Here is a 20112-nt window from a genome sequence, read left to right as displayed (position 1 = left end):
AGTTCTTTTTTCTCATTACATCTTCCGTTTATTCCCAGCGCGAACATAACATAATGTGTACTGCTCCGTACTGCACCGACTGCACGCCGCAGTTTCTACCGACTGCAATGAATTGAATTTATATTTTGTTTTATTTGTTGCTCCCCAGAGATTATACAACTTGTTTGTTTAAAAGAAATATTGAAAATTTCTTTCATATTAATATTTCCTCTTCATTTTATAATTTTATCTAATAATGATTATTTCGGATCGCTTTCCTTCTATAATTCCTAACTCACATTCAATTTTTAAGTCTAACTTTATCCTAAGCAAGGCAGTTTTGGGAATTTGCCTTATTGAGTTCAGGGTGCCTAATCCTAGCTATTGGCTCGACATTGGGTGAGCACTTACAACTTTTTTTTCCGTTATTTACAGTATCAATACAGGTGGTCTAGATGAATAAGTTTTTAAAATATAAAAAAAATATATTGAAATTTATAGTAAATTTAATTTCTTTTACTATTTCTGATATCAGAAATTTGAGTGTGGGAAACCTAATTCTTTTTTAGCCGACTTCAAAAAAAAGGAGGTTATAAATCTATGTATTTTCATTCATAGTCTTGAATCGGACGACGACACACACGACATCTAGATGATTTAAGGCGAAAACAAGAGGAGGTGCACTTTTTATATTAGTATATTATTTTACTAACTATATTAGTAAAATAAATTATAAACAATTCTAATATTTTAGTATTCAGCAAACATCTTTCATTAATGTTAATCTACTAATCTAGGTACAAACATTCGCAACGAATATATCATTTTACCATTATTACCCGGTAATATTCTCTTTTATCTGTGTTTGCTTTCATAGACAGGCTGTCTGTTTAGACAGATGACAGATGGTAATGGTCAAATTAAATTGTTATTTGTTGCATTAAAATTGTTTCATCGCAGATTTAATTAATGTAATGATTTCGAAGTCAAGATATCAGTTTTAAATACGAATTATACTTAAAATATACGTTTTGTTTTCGTATTGAAAGTGATTATAAATCTGTCAAAATGAGTATGAGACCAGACGACCACCGTCGAAAATGGGATAAAGACGAATTTGAAAGAATCGCAACAGAACGATTAAAAGCAGAACTAGAAGAAGAGGAAGAACGTGACAAAAAGAAAGGTTTGAAAGATTTAATTAGCAATTTTAATTAAAGTTTATCTTCATTACTTTTACAATGTTAACTTATAAATCTTTTTTCAGCACCACCAGTAAAAAGAGAACTCTTGAAGCAACGCGATTATAAAGTTGACTTAGATTCCAAACTAGGCAAGAGCGTCGTCATAACAAAGAACACTCCAACTTCCCAATCTGGTGGGTACTACTGTAACGTTTGTGACTGTGTTGTCAAAGATTCCATCAACTTTTTGGACCACATCAATGGCAAAAAACATCAACGGAACCTTGGCATGTCAATGAAGATAGAGAGAAGTACACTAGACCAAGTAAGTGTATTATTCAGTAAGTCTAAATATGTGTAATATTTATTCAATGGTACATTGTACTTTTGACCATAAAGTTTAAATGGCAATGAGCAAATTCAAACAAAGTTATAAGAATGCATTTAATTCTGCATAAACACTATATTACAGGTAAAAGCCAGATTCTCATTAAACAAACGTAAATTAGAAGAGAAAAAGCGAGATTATGAACTGGATACAAGATTGAGGGAAGCTGCAGAAGAAGAGGCAAGGTTAAAGGAACTCCGTCGTGAGAGACGCCGTGACAAGAAACGTAAAATACAGGAGACTGAAGATCCCGATGATACCCCAGCTCAGTCAGAACTTGCTCAAATAATGGGTTTCTCAGGTTTTGGAGGTTCAAAGAAGTGAATGAAGATAATTATCCATTTGTATCAATCATTTAACTATGTTAATTAAACATATTATAATTAGGAAATTATACTGTCTTATTTTTCATATTACTTTATCCCATATTTTAAGGTATAATCAAGTGCGAGTTTTGGTTATGTTTATTACTGTTAAATTTTGTTTAACTAATATAAAAAAGTAAACATAAATCAGTATGTACATTTTTACATTTTGATTATGAATTAAATGCAGCTTGATATAATCTAGATGTTCCGTCAATACAAATTGTATGCAATTTTTCAAGCGGAACAAAGGTCAGCTTTATTGAAACACGCTAACACATTATTAAAGTGTTCATACTTTTTTATGGCAAACAAACAAATGTTTACCTCTTGTTGTACTTCAGTTGACACAAGATTTGATTATAAACAAGTTGGTAGCCATTATTGAGGTAAAGAGAAGGGATGAGACTTCCAGACATTAATGAAATGTGCAATTAAACTACCCCAACGCAATCCACGTGATTGTTAGTAAAAAATTAAGTATACGTGTTTTCGCCGATATCGCTAAATACAAATAAAATACGAATAAAAGGAAATGACCCTGAGAAAAACATCACTATTTTTTTTTCTATGTCTACTGGAATTCGAACTGATGACCTACTCTAACAGATATAATTTTGCACTACCTTCAAATCTAGAGATGTTTCTATTCTCTTTTAGTCGTATCCTGCGGTAAAATCAAATGTTTTTTTTTTCGAAAGCGCCAAGTTTTATTGATGTTGAACGTTTGTAATAAAGGATGGGAACTGACCATGCGTCTTTATTTCCGACATTGGAACGGATGGATGACTTGCAATCAATGTACTTTTAGCAATGCCATGAAAGATGCGGACAATGAGGAAATCCATTGAATACACGTGATTATGTTCTAGTGAGCGCTATACACGGACCATGAATATACCACGCCTTCCTATAAATACCAAGTTCCAACTTACATAACGTTTGTATGGAGATACAATCAACAACAATGACACGTTTGCAAGTTGTATCTTCATTAGTTATTTTTTTCGTTGTTTGTTTTGTAGAATACCAGGTAATTAAAAACAGTCAAGGTTATAATGAAATAGATATGTAAAATGTACAATAAAGATTTATTATAAAACAAGCACTTAACATTTTTTCAATTTCATTAGGAACTCGAGAATACTTTTGTATAAAAGCACTATTAAGAAAGTTAAAAAATACTTGAACATAGATAGAATAATATTTATTAAACAATTTCAGGATGGTCTTAAAACATCCTCAGATAAGTTAAGCGGGTTGTATGACCTCAGTGAAGCTAAATGTCTTATGTTAGCCAGCTCTTGATTATCTGTATAATGAGGAAATGAATTTAATTCATTATCAGACATGTTAAGTGTCTTAAGAACATTTTTAAAACTTGATGACCTAATAAAAGCTTTACTTGTCAAAGCTGAATCAATTAGGCACTTATCCATCATTGAAATTATCATTTTATCTTTAGTCAGTGCTTTGCCTTCTAATGCATTTGCCAATGTGTGATATATCTTACTGAAATCTATATTATTTGTGCAAATGGGTGCAGGAAACTCTTCAAAATCTGCTATCAAACGAAGAGCTGTTGCAGTCTCTGTACGAAGATCCTTCAAGTTTAAAGATTCTGTGAGAAATTTAGCCCAATCTGTCAGTGGTATAAGGTTGCCTCCAGTCTTCTTAATACTTTTTTTCACTTTCTTATACAAAACTGGATGTTTAGATATCTTGTTCTTGTAATGTGCTATAGCGCCTCGAATATCGTCTATGGACTTAGTGGTAATGAATGTACTTAGTTTTTCATAATCGTGGAAGTCACATACTTTCAGTGCTTGGAAAAGATTATATTTCTCTTCTTTCGTCCAATTTTCCATGCCATACGTGTTACTATCACTGGACGGTTCTCCCATCGTATGTAAATAACTACACAATTCCTCAAGTTTGTGTTTTACTTGCTGTGTGAATTAATAAAACTCGAGAAGACTGCAAAACATCATGCTTCTTGCCGACAAACAATATAAAAATCTGAGGCGTAAATCCAGGAAAGCATTAAATAAATTTCTTTGAAATGTATTTAAATGAATTAAAGATTAAAAGATCCAATGTAAAATAAAAATCTGACTAACTTAACACTTTGAAATCGTTTGACAGTTTATTTAATTTTGACATCGACTGTTTTTATCAAACAGCTTAAAAAAGATTGTTTTTAACAACTCTGGGTTCTTGCACTTTTGGAACTGTTATTTACAAACTCCTCTAGAAAGAACAGTTACCCCATTACTCATATTTAAATATTGTGAATTAAAAACATCTATAATGAGACAAATTATTTTATGGGTAAATTTTATAGCCAGTTTGAACATTGACTTTGGATCGAAAAAAAACAAAGGTATAATAAAGACAATACATTGGCATTGGACAAATGACAATCGCCAAATGCCAAAACATTTTTTTATATGCTTTTTGGGCCAAATTGTTATTGCGTTGCCACTGTTAAATATTAAATGCACCTTATTCTCTACCATAGGTCTCAAAAGACCCTGAAAATTTCACAGACGTTGATGGTGATCACTTAAAATCCGATGACTAGGTTAATTTACCTATTAGAAAAAACATGAAATTACCATTATCTTAATAATACAAGCAACAATTAATATAAAAATTATAAGTCAAGTGTACAATCAGCTGCATAATTTGCATTCATTTATAAAACATTATAAAATTATAAACTTGTATAGGCCTTCTTGTAAATGTATACATGTATATTATTTCATCCAAGGAAACCAAGGTTGCAGCAGGACTGATAGCAGCAGGGATAAAGAGTAAGGAAATTAAAAAAATATATATATTTCATCCAGCACCTCGGAACAGAGCAGCCATACTACAAGATTACTAGACAAATGTTACACACGTCAGTAGGGCAAAAAATAAAATTAAGAAAAAGATAGTATAAAAATTATATATATTGATTATACTTTACATGTGATCAGATACTTCTAAACATTATTTTATATGCGTACTTCATAATATGTATTACAATTTCAAGGAACAGGCTCAATGGCACTAGTACTAACAGTATTTTCATGAAATATTTTAATTTCCGTTGAGGAAAATACATAAACAATATTTTCCATTGCATTTGAAACAAATCAAATTATATGTTATTTACAATTGTAACATGCCATGAAAAATATACGGAGCTTCGTATACTTTAAAGACTAGCATTTACGACGGAAACAGTGACTTTATTATGTAGTAACACAAACTAAATTGAAATTAAAACTAAAAAAAATATAAATGCAGACATCGAGAACTATTAGAATGAACTAGAAAAAAAAAACATGTACATAATTTTATAGGAATACTGTAAAATATCTTTGAAAACTATCATAGATAGCCCTAGCTTACATAAAATTATTGACATTGCAAAAAGGGGGTAACTAAGCTTATGAATATTGAAACTAACCATGTAAGGGACAACTGGTTTAATTATAACTAATACTTATTATAATATCATTTGTATAAACTGTATTCATATTAATTTCAACGAGGACCAAGAATTATATGTATTAAATGCAAGATGCTATATGAATTGAACACAACGGCGTATTTATAAATTTCTATATAATGGGAGACTTCTTTTATTTTAACCACAGGTGGGTGAAATATCACTAGAAAGACTTTAATTATTGTTAATTCTATGTACCTACACTATTGTCATTAAATCAGATAAGGAATCACATACTAGGCTGAACAATTAACTGAACTATAGATAGATAAACTCACTTTAAACATGCGCTTGCTAAGAGTTGTAGCGCTCATTGTGTCACATACATTATGCCAGATTATACAGGTACCAATACAGGCTAATATTATATGGATCAGTCACAATGTATGTAAGAGTTTGGAAAAGCAAAATACCAAAGCACACATCAAAGCATGAGGCAGTGAGTAAACAGTTAATCTGACACCTGCCGCCTATATCAATAACACAACACTGCTTTAGGCAATCAAACACGAGCTAAGTTCCACGGGACAAAATGTACTGAGTTATCTTCCCTTAATTTCCATGTTACATTTTTTCCTATATACAGTACACGGTTCAAATTAGCATTGATGACGTCATCATTTCTTGAACAATCTATATTTATGGGTGAACAGCTTAATGTACTATTTTTGTATTAGCAGTAGCAGGGATGCAAATTCTTTTAACATAACAGATAATTAAATTTCAGAAATTTTACTTTAATCTAGAAAATAACTAGACCTAGATATCAATATTATAATAATACAATATGTAAGTTTATAAATATACGAAAATGCTGCTATTATATTCATGGGATTTATCAAACAAAACTAATAGGAAAAATTCTTAACATAAAACTATGAATACCATTAAACATACTTATTTTTCTTTGTTACATTGTATACATATATCACAAATGTATCAACTGGCATGACACTTGTATATTATATTGTTGTCTCCATTGTTTCCAAATAGCATGAAAGGGATGACAACATAGTCGAACCTGGTTAAATGAGGAACATGGGATAGAGAGAAATCTTTATAAGCAAGAAAAATATTGCAGTCCCTTGAACTCTCGTTTATCCAGGTTCAACTGTATGTATTATACAAGTGTCACTGTAGTCAGAATCCAAAGTTAAATAAACAAACATATTAGCAGCCTATACAGATTAGACATTATATAACAGCCTAGACAATTACAATACATGGAGGTTGATTAAGGTTTATACAATTTTTTTTCTTGAGAACCAACTACTGTCCATATGGCTTTAAGACTTATTTCTAAACATGTCTTTGTAAGTGTCAGAAAGAAAGAAGACTTGTTTAGAAACAAGTCTAATAACCATATGGACAGTAGCTGGTTATAAATTATTCCATAATAATAACATAAATTAATATAAAACAAATCATGCAATAATTGCCATGCAATTGTTTACAAACATAAGCAATTAATATACTTATTATTTTAAATGAAACAGATTATCTGTATCCTAAGGTTATACAAAAATTATAAACAATTTTAGTTCATCAAGTCCACAGTAAAATAAAAATTTGTTCAAATCGGCAGCTTTTACAGTGTTTTATAAATAATAGTAATTACTATACACCTAAATAACAATTTAAATAAAAATAAAATATTTGACAGATTGATTAAACTAGTACTTTACTAGCTGTGACAAATCAACACAATAAATTAGATTATAAAAGAATTTATTTATTATACGAATCTATCCACTTTTAATTGGATATGGAGTTGGATGAAGAAATGCAATCCAAACAATATAAACTAAGTTACTATAAACTTATTTTTTTTTTAGATTTTCTTCTTTTTAAGTTTTATTGCTTTTATTTATTAAAATTGGTTGAAGTCTATGAATAGAACCTGTTTAGTTTTTACATGAAAGTTATATTTAACCTTATATAATTTAAATAATAAAGCAGGCTAGCGAGTTTCGAACATTATGTTATAGATTTTATATAGAGTTCTCATAGTTCTACAATATAATTTTAGATGTTGACATTAATTGCACATGATACAATTATTGTAATTAAGAGGATCAAAAATTTACAATTATTAAGAATAAAATAAATAAAAAGATGTATTATTCCAAAAAATACTGTTTGTTTAGTTAAACACATGTCTTATCCCTTTGAACACCGCTGATTGATTTTATTGATGTCAACATATGTTTCACCATAAATATGTATCACCATAACGCTTTCGGTATAAGTGCTTCATTATTTAATGGTCAAGATCGCATTTCGCAAGCTTACGCATAATGTTTCAATAACCATAATTTGTCAAAAATCCGGCGCCGGGCTCTAAAATTACGGTACAAAAGGGTTGACCTATGTTTAAGCTAAAATGTATTTGAAACTCTGTCTAAGTTTTTTATAGTAGTCTATATTGTTTGTCATTATTAAATCAATAAACCATAAGAAAAAAAATTATAGAAGAGATTATTTCAAAGCTGTGAGCTCTCATGATATAAAAAGCTAAAAATAGTTCTGTGACTATCCAATGCCTTTTGACAATACAGTACGAATATTGTATCATTACCACTCTAATTTTATTTTCAAATAAGTGGCTATTATTTGAAAATAGTTAAGGTATACACACTGGTGTAAAGATCTATACAATGTGACCTTGCCTGCTTTTACCATTTTCTTGATATGTAAATCACAAATTTATTTTGAATATTATATTAATTCCCCCAGCAAATAAATTCATATCTTGATTCTTCTTAATTTGACTCAATAAGTCAAAGTTATTTGTATTTCCCTTGACATTTTAGACATCGAGATTCTACTGTACCTCTAGGTTAGGAGACGAGATCCTTTAGTCGAGCAATTCGTACTGCAAGTAAAAGCACTATCACTGAACACTTAATAACTCACAATAACACTATATTCACAAAAGCACTATGGTTTCACTTGTGTCGGAGATAAAATCGCGCCATGTCTTGATAGCACTTTAGCGGGCTCATGAGCGAAACATTCAAAGCTGACGTCCAGGAATAGGTCCTGCAGGAATCGTCGCGCGCACAACATGTATGTGTCCCGAGCAAGTAATACGCAGACGTCGGAGTAGACACACGGGCTCCGGAATACCTCAGGGTAGCGCTGCTTTAATGATATTAATGTAGAACGCGCCTGCAAAATGTAAGGTTTATGTCATTAAGATTCAATTATTTCAAACATGAATATATTCAAAAATTTTAATTAAAAAAAAAACAAAAATTATATGCTTTTATAACAAAAATATTTTATTTAAGTTCATAATGTAGAATTTTATGCATAGGTTATTCAAATTAAGTAGTTGAAGAGTTGATCCAATTTTTCTGTTTGTTTTAATGTAACAAACAAAAAGTGCAGATTACTTGTACTTTCTAAAAACTATTCAAAATAACGATTTAATGCTGCAAAAATTTTTAATATCCCATATTATCCATACAATACAAAATCTATATACCTAATATATAAAAGAAAGTCGTGTTAGTTACACTACTTATAAACCCAGATCGGTCGAACTGATTTAGCTGAAAATTGATGGGGAGGTAGCTTAGAACTAGGAGACGGACATAGGAACTTTTTTATCTTGTGTGCATTTTTTTTTATTCCGCACGGACGAAGTCGCGGATAAAAGCTAGTATATTATAAAACAACAACCTGTCTTAGATGTATGGGGTTTGACATAAAATGCACATGGTGTAAGACTTCTGCTTGAGGACACAATGTATCACTAGCTGGACTGACAGATCTACTCCGAAGATCAGGAGGAACACTGGTACTTGGGCTTTCCATTCCTGAAATGAAACAAAACATCGAAAAAGTGGCAAAAACCCAATACCGCTTAATTTTGCAACCGTAAATTATATTCAGGTTTCAATAACACTCTAGTAAACTGGATTGAAGAAATTTTATGTGGTATACAACATCAAAACTATGAAAAATTGTTATAATTATTTATTATTGTAACTTTGAAAGCAATATTACCTGCAAAGAAAGCTTCACGCAACTCGTGTGAAGAAGGCGGTCGTGTTTTGACGCAAGCCAGGCAGTCGGCAGTAGAATGCCTCCATCGGGAACCCGATCCTGTGGTGACATTGACCTTCTCCGATATTGATAGGTCCAAGGCACTTGGTCCTTCAATTGCTACTTTATTACCAGTCTTATCGGGAGATGTAACCTTTGTTGAGACTTTATCAGGTAAAGTCACAGACTTAGGAACGCTCCCTGGAAGGAATTTCGCAACATGATCGGGCGAACTGACTTTTTCAATGTTGTCAGTTTTCGTAACATTTATATTATCTGTTGATGTTTCTTGTATTTTGTCCAAATTTAATATTTTATTAATTTTAATATCATCGTACGGTTTTCCAGTATCAATTTTAACAGTATTCTTTATTTCTGGTTTTGATATTTTTACATCTTCGGGTATTTCAAAACTTATATTATTGTTGGTGTTGCCAGCTATAGTTGTTACATTCATTCCTGTTGTCTGTGGTACTGAAATCGGAAGCGTATGCGGTGTGCCATCTAAAAATATATTAAAAAAGGCTTATTCATAATTATTAACCTTAGGCACATAGTCAAATTAAATTTGGGTATTATTTATGGTCTAAGTGACAATGTTTAGAGAATTCAACAATTTGAATTACATCATACCTTTAATATGGGCAGCATGATGTTCAGGCGTGTCATTCGTTTTGTTATCTGTACTAATATTACTATACTCTGCTGGGAACAGATTTAACCCGGTTCGACCAAATGGTACTCTTTTCTCAGTTTCAATATCTTCTTTGCCATCTTCATCTCTGAATATTAAAAATCACAATGTTAAATTCTTAGTAATGTAAGTTTTAAGAATCTATATAAATGTCTGGCTTCCGATTCGAAGTAACATTCCCTTATGAAAAGGCAAAGCATTATTATTATAATAAAGATTTGGTTGTTCAATTCTTACGCTCTCTCTATCTTGAGCTGTTCATTATTAAGAGAAGGAAATGTCTTTGTGATCAACTATTGCAAAGTTTTAAGTAATGTACCTAGGAAACAGTTCCTTTAGATCCCTGGGCAGACAGATGCCGATGTAAGGCGGCGGGTGCGGCACGTGGGGCGCGGGTGGGAGGTGCGGGGGGTGCGCGGGGTGCGATGGCGGGGCGCAGGGGGTTTGCGGTGGGCGGCGCGGGGGCTCGCGCGCTGCGGGAGGGGGAGTGGTCCGACCCCCTTCCGACAGGGGGAGTGGCTTCCAATCGTAATCTAGGAGACTGAAACATTGAGAGACAGTTTGTAAAATGTAAATCTATTGTATAACATTTCCCTGTGGCTGAGAAAATTGTGCGACAAAAACATTGTTTTAAAAAAGTAAGAAAGTAATTCCTTCCAACTGTGTAATATTAATTAGAGAAGTATTGGAGACACATTTTTTTGAAGAATAAAGTTAAAAAAAAAAACATTTTATTTTACATTATGAGATTTACATAAATCATTTGGACTTCAAAAGCTCAATAATTAACACAAATAACAAAGTAGTTATACCTTAGTTTGGTCATCCTCTCCCTGGTGGACTTGGCCCGGTCTCGTAAGGAGGAGAAGGGTTTGGAGCGGCGCTGAGTGTCCGTCAGCAGCCACGTCAGGTCGTCCAGTTCGCTAGAACCTGACGCCGCGCTCTCCGACAAGTGCGGCCTAAACATTACCAAAATGTATTAATTCCATTAAATAGAAAATATATATTTATATTATCATTTGAATTCTAGCCTCAGAGGTTGTTCATTTATAGTATCACATAATAAATTATTTAATTTAGACACTAAGGAACTTACTGCACTTAAGAATCTGATTGAAGAAGTTAATTTTCTGACCATATTTTTTTAAAGTATTAATTATCTTTTAATGCAGTTTAGATAAAATATCAGAATATCAAAGAATTAAAATTAGTTAACTAACCGTCTATGTTTATTTATGGTCTTGAGTGTGGCATAACCTGACATGTCCATTTGTGTAGGAGGAGAACTGGCCACTTCACAAGTTGAAAAACCTAAAACATTAAACATTGCTATCTCAGTTTTTCCAAGAAGAATGAAAGGGATGACAATATATTTTTACGAATGTTTTAGATATGAATACTAATTGTATTTGTGACCTACACATAAGAAATAACTTACTTGAAGTGGAAGTTCTCCGTTGTGACTCAGACAGTCGGGGCCGATGAGAGCTACTACTACTCTTCATACCGTACAGACTTGATGAACTCGGTATGGGACTCAGTGTCAATATTCTGTCACTGTAATATAAGTCATTAAATATTACTAATATTATAAATGCGAATGTTTGCGGATCAACAGATCTTATTGAAATTTGGCATAGATGTAGAACATAGTCCGGAAGAACACACATAGGCTATTTATTAAGTTTTTTATTAATTCCGTGCGGACGGAGTCGCGGGCGACAACGAGTATAAAATTAAATTATAGCATATATTTCATTTTATTACTTAAAAAAATATGCCTCAATGACGTTCAAGTGAAGATCAAGATTCATAAAAACTCACTATTTACAAACCAACATACATACATTCGAGCTAAAAAAACATTTTAACTGAGTCACCGTGGGTTTCTGAGAACAAAATATCTTCATAAAACATATCTTCATCCCTGTCATCATCTTAGCAAAAGAGAGATAATAATATGTTTTAAACAGAGATTTAGGTTTCAGAAACCTACGGTCAGTAAGGTAACATGTTAAAGTCTTAATACTTACGGTATTGCATATTTGCCACCGGCTGAATCACAACTACTGACACCGCTCGTGCTTGATTCACTGGTATTCCTCACTCTGCCCTCATGATGTTCCAAAGAATTCATCCTTCCTAGTAACAATCTGTTCTCGAAATGCAACCGATGGGGTCCGGGTCGTTCGTAGCTCGAACAATCTCTTAGAATATCAACAGTCCTAGATTCAGTTAGAGCCGGTCTATCGTGAGAAGTAGAGCATCCTTGTGTTGGTAATGTATGGGACTTTCTTTTGCTGACTTCGCGGCGACTTTCATTGTAAGGAGTCTTGTGGTCAACGACATCATGGTCGACTATAGTTTTAATCCCATGTTTCGTGTCTGAGTGCACGCTTTCAGCAGTACTTAAGTCGGTATGATCGGAGTGTTCACTCAATTCTATATCGAATGCATTGTAACGTCGTTCCGGTGATGTGATATAGTTGCCGTCTCCAGTCTTATCGTATGGTGAGTAATTCTCGTCCGGTATTATAGGGAATTGATCGTGACGGGTATGTCTCACGCATATCCAACCTAAAAGTCCAAAGAAAAAAAATCTTATTTTCTACATCTGGACAAATGGATAAGATTAAAAAAAAATGGTATATTGTTAATACGTAAAGTATGTAAATATGAATATTAATATGTTTTTTTCAATACATGGTATGTGTTTAGTAAGAATATTGGTTATACCTAAATCGGAGAGAAGATTAGCGCCTTCAAAGGTGCTTCCGAAGAGTCCGAGCACATAGAAAGCTGTCGCCCGCACAGAGTACACGGGGCTGTACTTGGCGAGGCGCACGACGTGGTGCGGCGCCGTCTCCTCGCCGCCCACAGCCAGCACCTGCTGCAGCCCCGCACCGCTCAGCGCCGCGTTACCCACCGCCCACAGTGATGACTTTAACTCCATTATCTCTTGCTCCGTTGAACATTTCATAGCTTGTATTATCTGGTATCAAAACATACAATCAATATACGTAATATGACTGATAAAGTAAGACAGTAGAAATAAAAAGTGAGTATAGAGAAAATAATTTAAGTTTACCTATTTATGCAAAATTTTGGTTTTATTTAAAAAATAAAGGTAATTTTTCTTATTTAGTTATTAAAACTGTGATTTAATTTTTAAATGAAATCTAACATGTTGGGTTTACCTTGTAGTGGGGTGGTAGCGCGGCAGCCAGCAGTCCCCGCAGCTGTACGGCTGCGGGGTGCGGGGCGTGTGCGGGGTGCGGGGCGTGTGCGGGGTGCGGGGCGTGTGCGGGGTGCGGGGCGTGTGCGGGGTGCGCGACGGCTGCGAGCGCGGCCAGCAGATGCGGCGGTGTGCGCACGCAGCGACGCGACGCCCGCGGCCGACGCCCGCCCTCGCACACAGTCAGCGCCTCGTGCACGCCCGCCTCCACTAACCGCACGTATCTGTACACCACGCACACACACTACATTACACATATCTGGATATCACAATAAGTTAAAAAAATTAAATAAAATAACATAACTCGCGACCCTAATTTAAAGGGGTAGGTAGATATTTTGCATTTGGTCATTAAATTAAAAACATATAGAAAGCAGGTAGTGAAATGGTGGACGTTATTATGTAAAGATTTTTAGTAGGTACAAATAATCTGATAGTCTTTTGTGTTTTATAAGTATGTATTTAGTAGGTATTTTATATATTTGTTTTTATTAGTTTTTGATGTGAAACATCTATAGGATCACTTGTAAACCGAATTGTTGGCGTGGCGACGCTTGCCGTGGCGACGGGTCGCCAAGCTATACTAAGGTATTTAATACATTTTTCTTAATATTATTATCATTGTCATCGTCATCCTCACGGTCATTATCATTATTATTATTATTTATTTAATAATAATATTTATGCATATTACTTGTACACGATGTTTCACATCTGCCAGGCGTCCCATGACGGCTCACAAGTTTTTTTTTTTATTCAGCGAAATTATTAACTTTTTATTTAAGACAAGGAAAATTAAGACACTAAGAAATATCAGTCAACATCCGAATAAACGATAAAACTTCGGTACACTTTTTGATATTACAATTTCAATGTATTTACCTGTAGTTGTAAGATTTTGCCCAGAAATCCAAATGTTTCTTGAGAAATGCTATAGATTGTGAATCGCCAGTCTGAACGGTTGCAGCAACTTCTAAACCCAGCCATATCAAATAGCCTCTATCACCAACGGAGCTAAAGTCCAACGTTGATGGATCAGCATTTTTGTCCAATCGGCAGTTCTGACCGAGAGTGTCTTTCATTGTCATCATTTTCTCCAAGAACGCCTGGAAAAGAATACATATAACACTAGAATTAATGAACATTATACTGACGCCTATGTAAAACAACACATTTTGCGTAACACAGGCTTCCTATAAGTCCTATTTCCTTAAAAGGAATGGATGAGAAGGAGAGGGAGGAAGTGGACTTGACGAAGGGGAGCACGCATAGGAAAGGAAAAATCCTCTTTCTATGCATCCCCTCCTCCGTAGATTGAAGGTAGGCAACACTTCTGCGGATATCTATGGGCAGCGGTCACTTCGCTGTTTGGCGAATTAAGGTGGCTGCTTCCTCGTTTGCCATCTTATGATATAAAAAAATTACTTACTTCCTACTACTACTAATATTATAAATGCGAAAGTTTAAATGGATGGATGGATGTATGAAGGTATCTCCGAAACGGGTCAATTGATCTTGATGAAATTTGGCATAGTCATAGTCAACATAGTCTGGAAGAACTCATAGGCCGCTAATTCCGCGCAGACAGAATCGCGGGCGAACGGTAGTTTTTCATATATTTAACTGCCTATATTTAGACGAGTGATGTAGTTACAGAAGTGCACAAAAATGACAAAATAATGGACTCACCGGTACACTATATGCTTCTTCCAATATAGATAAAGCACATTTGACAACCTTCTTAGACTCATCTTTAACTTGTCCAACCAACATTTGTAATACCCATGTGTCCATATCAACCGCATTACTATCACCGTCATCTCTATAAACATGTTTCCATTGATCTTGGGTGTAATTCTTCTTTAATTTAGATTTCTTCCTTACAAGTTCACGGGAGCTTCTAGAAGCTCGTAGAAGGACATTCAGGAATTGCGTCGCATACAATCTCGACGCTTGAATGGTGCAAGTTAATGTTTTAGCCAGAACATCCCGAGGACTAGAGTCCAACGTGTAATCCAAACTCGATATAACTAGCTTAACATAGCAACTGTGATGGGTCTTCGTCGAAAGTTCTAGAAGACTGCAACAAAGACAATTTTATGAACAAAAATATTGTCTATGGTCTAAATTATAGCTAACCAATAACTATAGTATATTGTTTAAGGTAATCTTAAGTAATAAGATGGATGTTACAACAGTACCAAGAAAAAAATACTTACTTATCATATAATCCCGTTTGTTTGAACAATTTCAGTCCGACTTGCGAGTGACAGAGTTGTCCGATAAATAGGAAATACATCTGGCACATAGTGTTGCACATGTGCTGAGGACTGAAGAGACACTCGTGCGCCTTCCGTCCAGTCTCTATCGCCTCTATCTGTCTGCTGACGTCCGTAAATAGCTCTTCTAACATCCTATGCGAATCAGCCTGGAAAACATACACAGTATAAATATAAAGATGTATTATATATGAGCTGTAGCTATGAAAGAAAGAAAAAAAAATAGTTTACTAACATGATTAAGACCAACTTTTTAATTAATAATCGTCCTCACCAATAAAATGTACATCTTACTGTGATACGAATCGACGACAAATTATGTTTGTAAATTAAAGCAATATTATTGTTATTACTTACGTCATTATGCTGCAGCAAATGTCTAATTAATTGACATCCAGCCCTCGTAGCAGAATGTCCATTGCAAGTGGTTGATATATCTGTATGTGAATACTTGTTGGATGAAGGTTTGAGATAGCTGATGATACGGCTCACCCAGGCTTTGTGTCCACTGTCGTTTAAATTTAACAATGGCGCACTATCACTTTCCTAAAATAAATTTATTAATTAAGAAAGGTCGAAAACTATTATTCATGATGGAACAAGCAATATTACCTTCAATATCGTCCGTATAATTTCCCAGTCCCAAGTATTGCCATCCTTGCTTTGCATGACAAGACTGGATCGTATCCAACTATCACTATCACGTTCGAATAAACTGAAGAACTTTGCCGATTTGGATACTTTTCCCACCGAACTAGTCCGTGAACTGACACTTTTGCTCTTCACTAGTGCACTAACATTCCTGCTGGTGACGTCAGCACGTGAGCCGACACTATGCCTCTGCTTCGGTTCGTTTTCGTTGTCGGATTCGTTGAGAAACTCGATGCTACTCTCTTTATGTACTAATAATTCCTGGTGCGGCTTCGCCATGTTAGCATTGTCCTTTTCTTTCCTACTTTTTGTCATATCTTCTATTTTCAGTCTGAATGCGCCACTGCAGTACTGTATGATATGGTCTAGGAACAAGCTGTTGCTGGCCGGACGCGACTCTAGCATGGAGTGGAGTCTCCTTAGGGCCGCGACGGCAGCTAACGCCTGAGGCTTGCCCGCTGATGCTTGAGACATCAAAGTGGGCAGTGCAGGCGTTAAATTACATATTTGAGGAGGTAGAAACAGGTGTATTAAATGCAATAGTTGGCCTAAAAGTACGGTAGCACGGACCGATATAAATGTATCACTTGTCACTATTACTTCTGCTAATCCGTCCAGTAGTCCAGCCTGTAACAGTAACAAATGTTACTATTGTTAAACACAACTTACAACATTGATAAGGCATTAAATATCATAAAATATTTTAATATTCATAAACAAAATTTTACGTGGATAACACGAGTTTGACTGTTGGTTTACCTCTAGGAAGCATTGAAGTAACAGAGCAAGATGAATTTCAATAATATCTGGTCCGGTCGCACTGAGGTGAGGTAGAATAGCAGTGCCTTCAGCTGCCACGAATCCTTCGTTCAGACGCCAGGAATCCTACAAATAAGACAACACATAAAAATATAAGTGTGAACTGCAGATCTATGTATTTTGTTGAAATAACACTAACGAAATATACCATACCTGAAAGTCAGATGGATCTACAGCATCTAAGGCCACGGAAATCTCATCTGTCCACTCTGGTTGTGGTAGTCCAACTAACTCATACAACAAATCCAATATAGCTTTCTGAAAACATATTTCTGCTTTTAAATATTTTTAAGGTTTCAATATCAGAATCTATAATAGAAGAAATAATAACAATTACCTCACTTTAATTTGATAACACAACGAAGTACAAAGAAAAGAAAAGCCAATTATTTAATTTTGACAAATTACAGTTTTCAAATAACGTTAAAAATAACAAACTGTATTACATCAAATTGAGATATTGAATCAAATCCAAAAAAAAAATTAAAATTGAGATAATAAATAGCTCTATAACTGTATACTCACTCGGACCTCTAACCGTGGTAAGTATAGAGCGGCGACCAACGCGCGTAGGCCACCTTTACTGCACGGATTACAGAAGTGCAGCAGTCCCGGCCAACTGCGCAGCACACATAATAGTGCCAGTCTGCTGCAAGTGAATCGCATCTCACGTTCATCCCTGTACATGGTAAAATTTAATATGTTAGAATGAATTCTTTACCAAAAAAAAATCTATTAAAATTATGCTTTTGTGCAGATTTTTGACTATGGAAACTCACTTTAACAATGAATATTTCAATAATCATTTAGATTATACCTCATTAATATTTTAAAGATTACCTATTTGAATCAGTTCCTGCAGGCCGACAGTGAAAATCACAGTAAGGCGAATTGAGGCAGGTTAGATCAATTCTAGCTGCCCTCCGAGACAAAGGCTCGTTCAATGTGTGTAGTAAGACTCCACAGAGAGCCTCCGCCATGCGCGGTGTCGCACACTCCGCCAACTGACGGATTACTGCATTCACACCTCCACACGAGATGAATAGGTCAGGGTTTAGCACACCTATAAAAAAATTTACAGTTTAGAAAATATACTCAAACATTAATGTATTTATCTATTATTATAAACTTACAAATCTCAGCTAAAGTGGCAATAGCTGGGCGAGACAGTCTATCCCCAGTTCCATCCCCCGCACTGCCAGCGCGAGCCACAGCAGTTAAACACCTGAGCAAGCCCTGGTCAATGTACGCTGATCTGTGACACCGTAAAGGCTGCTCTGCTGCCCCTACCACGGCTATAACTCGTCGGACAACTCTGAGAGCTTGTGCTCGCTCCTCTTCATTCCGTAGCATTAAATCCATGGATCTAAATTGTGTTCAAATTGTTACAGTTTTAATTTTTTTGTAGTCTCTGTATATAGTTCATTTATATTATTAAACATTATTTAAATTAAAATGAAATATTGTAATTTAAACATTTTCTATTACTAAATCCTACTTTGGGATTAAATACATACCAAAACAGAGTATCAGAAAAACAAAAAATATATAACATATACAAAAAATTAAGACAGTAAAATAATCACACTTAAATTAAAACATAGTATTATTTTTGTTACATCAATATGGTATAGAATTCAAGTACCTTGTTACAATATGTGTTAACTTCAATATGTTGAATGTGGCTACATCACTCTCAGTTTTAATCAAATATCTTAGAGCTCTTAATGCTGCAGCTCTGATAACTGTAGACTCATCTACAAGGCTAGCTCGGATGCTGTAAGACATTTATACATTTTAAAAATAATAATTTCTGCAAACACCTTACTGGTAACATTTCTATAAGTTAATAAGGTAACAAAATGTGTGTTTATGTGTTTCAAATAAAACTACACAGTGTGACAAGAAATATACATATTTCTATTAGCATTGTTCTTGCACACCATTCTTCTTGTACATTCATACATCATGATATCAACTTGGTTGTCAATGGTTTTTTATGTTTTACTTTGGCAACCCTTGCTAACTCTCTCATATATAAGTAGCATCTGCTTACTTTAATTATTAGTATATTCTACAATTTTCGGAAAAAATAATAATAGAAGAAAACACACCAAACTATATTATATCATATTAACATCAGTCACCTAACCATAGCTTACCATGTCATTAATTCTTCGGTTGAAAATCCTAAATTATTTCTATCTTCTTTCGACAGTAGCACAACTAAAGCATTTAAACAAGAAAGTCTATACGAATCAGAACCATTTTTCTGCACATTCCGCAAACCAGTCTTAAATTCCATGGGTGTATTCTTATTAGTAGGTGAAGTATCATTGTTAAATGGCTTCTTCAAGTACAAGCCTTGTATAATTTCTTTTACATTTTCTTCAGGTGATTTATTTTTAGTGTCTAACCTATATAAATCGCCACCTTGTTTACCTGCAATAATTAATTTTACATAAAAATTCAGCTAATTGATGACTAGTCCGCATACAAATTAATAGAAGGGAAATCAATAGAAGACTTCAATTAGAACATAAAAACCAATTTTACATAATAACAGTACAAGAAAAATTTACCTCTCCGTCGACCTGACCAATTCTCGTAGGTAGCCATCATAACATTTTATAATACAATTTCAGGAGTACAGGCTAATAAAATTTTATTACTTTACTCAGTACTTTAACCAGGTTTAAAGTCTTGAGTTTTATACAAACGTAACAAGAATTAGATCAAAAATAAGTTGGAATTAGTTCCTGTTATCGTCCAACGCAGTGTTAAATTGACATTTCGTGTTGTTGTTGGTTTTAATTCAAAGAGTTTTTGCCAAAGAGTAAGTTGAAGATACAGTCGTATTTCTAGCATTTGAAAAATAAAATGTTGGCGACTTCCTGGAATTAAATAATTCATTTATAGTTCCTCAAAATTATCTGGGTGATAAAAATAGTATTATAATCACG

General features: G+C 34.2%; 3 protein-coding genes across 3 annotated transcripts; 1 reads left to right on the top strand and 2 right to left on the bottom strand.

Moving 5' to 3' along the window:
• Window positions 1–874: 874 nt before the first annotated feature.
• Window positions 875–1939, top strand: LOC106714893 (zinc finger matrin-type protein 2). The gene is made up of 3 exons (XM_014508016.2): window positions 875–1165; window positions 1247–1488; window positions 1636–1939. Exons 1-3 carry the CDS (start codon window positions 1048–1050, stop codon window positions 1873–1875), a joined length of 600 nt encoding a protein of 199 aa, XP_014363502.1. The 5' UTR covers window positions 875–1047; the 3' UTR covers window positions 1876–1939.
• A 1166-nt stretch (window positions 1940–3105) lies between these two features.
• LOC123721072 lies at window positions 3106–4021 on the bottom strand. Its single transcript, XM_045678371.1, has one exon. It carries the CDS (start codon window positions 3818–3820, stop codon window positions 3137–3139), a length of 684 nt encoding a protein of 227 aa, XP_045534327.1. The 5' UTR covers window positions 3821–4021; the 3' UTR covers window positions 3106–3136.
• Window positions 4022–7684: 3663 nt separating this feature from the next.
• On the bottom strand, window positions 7685–19921 carry LOC106714756 (rapamycin-insensitive companion of mTOR). Its single transcript, XM_045678299.1, has 25 exons — window positions 19732–19921; window positions 19312–19591; window positions 18795–18926; window positions 18283–18515; window positions 17990–18212; window positions 17675–17828; window positions 17303–17407; window positions 17090–17215; window positions 16292–16957; window positions 16037–16225; window positions 15620–15828; window positions 15090–15480; window positions 14283–14506; window positions 13508–13624; window positions 13363–13429; window positions 12902–13157; window positions 12199–12742; window positions 11604–11722; window positions 11386–11476; window positions 10978–11124; window positions 10485–10706; window positions 10105–10253; window positions 9433–9975; window positions 9106–9242; window positions 7685–8589 (listed from the first exon to the last, which is right to left on the bottom strand). The coding sequence occupies exons 1-25, from the start codon at window positions 19769–19771 to the stop codon at window positions 8359–8361; spliced, it is 5595 nt and encodes a 1864-aa protein (XP_045534255.1). The 5' UTR covers window positions 19772–19921; the 3' UTR covers window positions 7685–8358.
• Between the last annotated feature and the right edge of the window lie 191 nt (window positions 19922–20112).

The sequence above is a fragment of the Papilio machaon genome, chromosome 6, assembly GCF_912999745.1.
Source record: "Papilio machaon chromosome 6, ilPapMach1.1, whole genome shotgun sequence".
NCBI lineage: Eukaryota > Metazoa > Arthropoda > Insecta > Lepidoptera > Papilionidae > Papilio > Papilio machaon.
The sequence above is the reverse complement of the archived record's forward strand: the minus strand, read 5'-3'. Positions and strand labels throughout refer to the sequence as shown.